The sequence below is a fragment of the Pseudonaja textilis genome, unplaced genomic scaffold (genome assembly GCF_049901715.1).
Source record: "Pseudonaja textilis isolate UNSWEBS1 unplaced genomic scaffold, rPseTex1.2 PTEXCTG501, whole genome shotgun sequence".
In the NCBI taxonomy this organism is placed as follows: Eukaryota; Metazoa; Chordata; class Lepidosauria; order Squamata; family Elapidae; genus Pseudonaja; species Pseudonaja textilis.
The window spans coordinates 1-3,450 of record NW_028262738.1 but is presented as its reverse complement, the minus strand read 5'-3'; the positions used below and the strand labels follow the sequence as shown (position 1 = coordinate 3,450).

Genomic DNA, 3,450 nt, shown 5'->3' with positions numbered 1-3,450 from the left:
AGACGAGGCCAAGGCGAGTGAGTCCTCCATGAGGTCAGACGCCGCCATTCCGGAGATCAAGGAGTGGCCATCCCTCGGGCGGAGCGGCCACCGTGCATCACGAGAGCATGGAACATGGAGACGATACATCCTAGGGTGACAAAATCCACCGTACTCCTTCCGAAGAGGAGGCAGGGAGTCCGGAAATGGGAGAGAGGCGCCTCTTTGGTGTCTCACGTGGATGCAATCCCCCCAGAGCAGTAGGCCGATCCAAAGACGCCACTTGCCCAAGATGCACAAAGGAAGAAGCACACCACAAACCCTTGCCGTGCAACCCAGCCGGCATCCTGTCTCCAGAGGCCGATTGTTTCCCCGACGTGTCCATGTGCATCCCTGATGGGATTCCGGAAGGCACCGTTTCCGAGGCACCAGCGAGGAGACGACAAAGTTGCAAACACAAAGTAGCCCCTCAAACGTTTGTCAACTACTACAGCGCCCAATGCTCCAAGAAATTCCACACCACCGTCGACCTTGAGGGATCACTGGGTGATATGGTGGTGGACACAAGTTCGTATATGACCCTCGTGTTCTGGCCAACGGTTAACAAGGCCGTTCTGGGATTCACAAAAGGACCATCAAGGGATCCTCATCCCTGTCCTGGGGAGGGGGTCCTTCCAAATTAAATTTAAAAGTTTTGTCGGGTGAATGGAGACCTGCCAAACCTTCTCCGCTTAGAATGGTTCGATGTCCTGGGTCTGGAAGTGACTGCCGTCCTCGCCTACCAAGACGAGAGCATCGAGGAGGAGCCGGTCACGGCATTCGCGGACGTCCTAGGTGGGAGTCCAGGCAAGTATAGGGTGACACGTTAAAACCCTTGGTCTGTGTCCCCCACCGCGGAAAAAAGACCAATCAATTTAAATTTAAATGGTGCATAAGTGCACCAACGTGCCTACCGTTTTCTTATATGTATCCGTTTCATGTATTCATAACTATTTTTATACTTGTACCTGTTATCTTATAATCTCCTGACAGAATAAATAAATCATCACGGTTTCATTTGTGTCTCTTTCCACCCTAGAAAAGGCCAAGGCGAGTGAGTCCCCCATGAGGTCAGCCGCCGCCATTCGGAGATCAAGGAGCGGCCATCCTTCGGGCGGAGCGGCCACCGTGCGTCACCAGAGCATGGAACATGGAGACAATACATCCAAGGGTGACAAAATCCACCGCACTCATTCCGAAAAGGGGGCAGGGAATCCGGAAATGGGAGAGAGGCGCCTCTTTGGTGTCACATGTGGGGGCAATCCCCCCAGAGCAGCAGGCCGATCCAAAGACGCCACTTGCCCAAGATGCACAAAGGAAGAGGCACACCGTAAACCCTTGCCGTGCAACCCAGCCGGCATCCCGCCTCCAGAGGCTGATTGTTTCCCCGACGTGTCCATGTGCGTCCCTGATGGGATTCCGGAAGGCACCGTTTCCGAGGCACCAGCAAGGAGACGACCAAGTTGCAGACACGAAATAGACCCCCAAACATTTGTCGGGTACTACAGTGCGCAATGCTCCAAGAAATTCCACGCCACCGTTGACATTGAGGGATCCCCGTGTGATATGGTGGTGGACACAATTTGGGATATGACCCTCGTGTCCTGGCCAACTATTAAGAAGGCCATTCTGGGCTTCACAAGGAACAGCTTCTAGCGGTTGGGGGGAGGATTATTTTTTAGGGGAACGGGGTGCCTTTTTTTGAGTTACGGGGGTGCAGCCTCCCTCTGGCCTGAGGTGGATAAGGAGGCATCTGCTGTTTTTCGCCACCCAGGATCCAGAGCCCCTTTCCCCATCATCCCTGCCATGTCGTGGCTAATAAATGTTCAATAAACACTTCACAATCGTCACGGTTTCATTTGTGTCTCCTGGGGCCCGCAGGTTTTCCGGGGTGATTGTGGGGGGTATGTTTTTTTTTTAAAAAAAAAAAATTTAATTAATTTTTAAAAACAAACATAAACAAACAAAACTTAAAAAAATAAAAACATAAAACATATTTTTTGAAAGTAACTTCATCCAGGGTTACATCTCTTCGTACAGACACAAATTCAAGTTCATGCTCATTTTTATATACCATTCCATATCTTATTACCATTCTACATTTTCTATATAGCTTCTCCCCGATTTAACTTTCTTAATTTTATTTATTTCATCTCAATTCAGATCATTATACTTATACTCTTTCTATGTCCTGTTTCAGCTGTCTGTTATCTTTTCTCATTAAACAAAATTTCTCCTGTAATCACTGATTGGAGTATGACGCCTTTATATCTTTCCCCTAAAATTATAATACTTAATATAATACATACCTTCCATTCGGATTCTGCTTGGTACATTCTAAAATTACACAGTATATTTTTTAAAAAGAAAAAATTATGAATATGTAATATGATTAAAACAACAATCCATCTCAATTCAATTCTATCGTTTATATTAATATTCATTTAAATCTTTAACATTTTACACATTACTTTTCAAATAGGTATCATGCTACTATGGGAACACATATAAACTTTCCATAGTTGCTTCCTGGGGTGGGTGGGATATCTTGAGTAGCCTTTCCTAAGTCCTCGATGTACGACCATAATCCTCAATTTATGACCAGTCACTTAGGAATGGTTCGAAGCTAAGACGGAGCCCCCCAGATGGTCCAGAAGACCAAGTTTCAACTCACAAACGTACACACGCCTTATTGCACCGCCATTTGCGCGTTCGACAACCAAACTGCCTCGGCCGCCATTTTCTGCGTCTCGTGGTCATGTGAGGATATTTTACATCATCTCACATCTGGCACCCGACAAACGTCCATTGCAGGCAATTGGTTCACTTAACCTCATGGTTCGCTTAATGACCATTGCAAAAAATAAATAAATCAAAACCCTCTACGGTCTTTTGGTGCGCTGCTTAAAAACCTGCACACCTTAATTGAAATTCTGGACTCAATTTATGGCCTAAGGTGAGGATTACTAACATTTGAGTGGAGAAAGTTAAAATATTGATATTTTCATTCTCGAGGTGACAAAAATTTGGGGAAGATCCACTTCCAAGTTTAAATTCTCTTTTTAAAAAAACCTTGGTTTTTTGGGATTATATCCTGCTTTTGCTTTGTACAATTGCAGGTGTTTTTATTTATTTTTTTAAAAAATGGGACATCCTGGGTGACACAACCGTCAGCAACTCACGTGATGGGCAAAGCGCCAGATCCAAGACATTCAGCTGCCCTTTGTGCTAAAGTGGGACTCGAACTCACTGCCCCCTGGTGTTTGGCTATAAAAGGTGATTAGAACTCGCCCTCTCCGGCTGAGTGGCAAGAGACGAGCATATAATAAGCGGACCCTCCTCTCTCCTACCTGGATCCTTCCTCCTCTTCATTGCTGAACCTCACACTCCCCTCAGCCCTGACAATGTTCCCTAGCTGGGTCATGAAACGTC

The 3,450-nt window shown here is 46.2% G+C and overlaps 1 protein-coding gene across 1 annotated transcript; it reads left to right on the top strand.

Moving 5' to 3' along the window:
- Window positions 1-669: 669 nt before the first annotated feature.
- On the top strand, window positions 670-1,866 carry LOC148123786 (uncharacterized). Its single transcript, XM_087918794.1, has 2 exons — window positions 670-825; window positions 1,058-1,866. Exon 2 carries the CDS (start codon window positions 1,084-1,086, stop codon window positions 1,672-1,674), a length of 591 nt encoding a protein of 196 aa, XP_087774920.1. The 5' UTR covers window positions 670-825; window positions 1,058-1,083; the 3' UTR covers window positions 1,675-1,866.
- The last annotated feature ends 1,584 nt before the right edge of the window (window positions 1,867-3,450 follow it).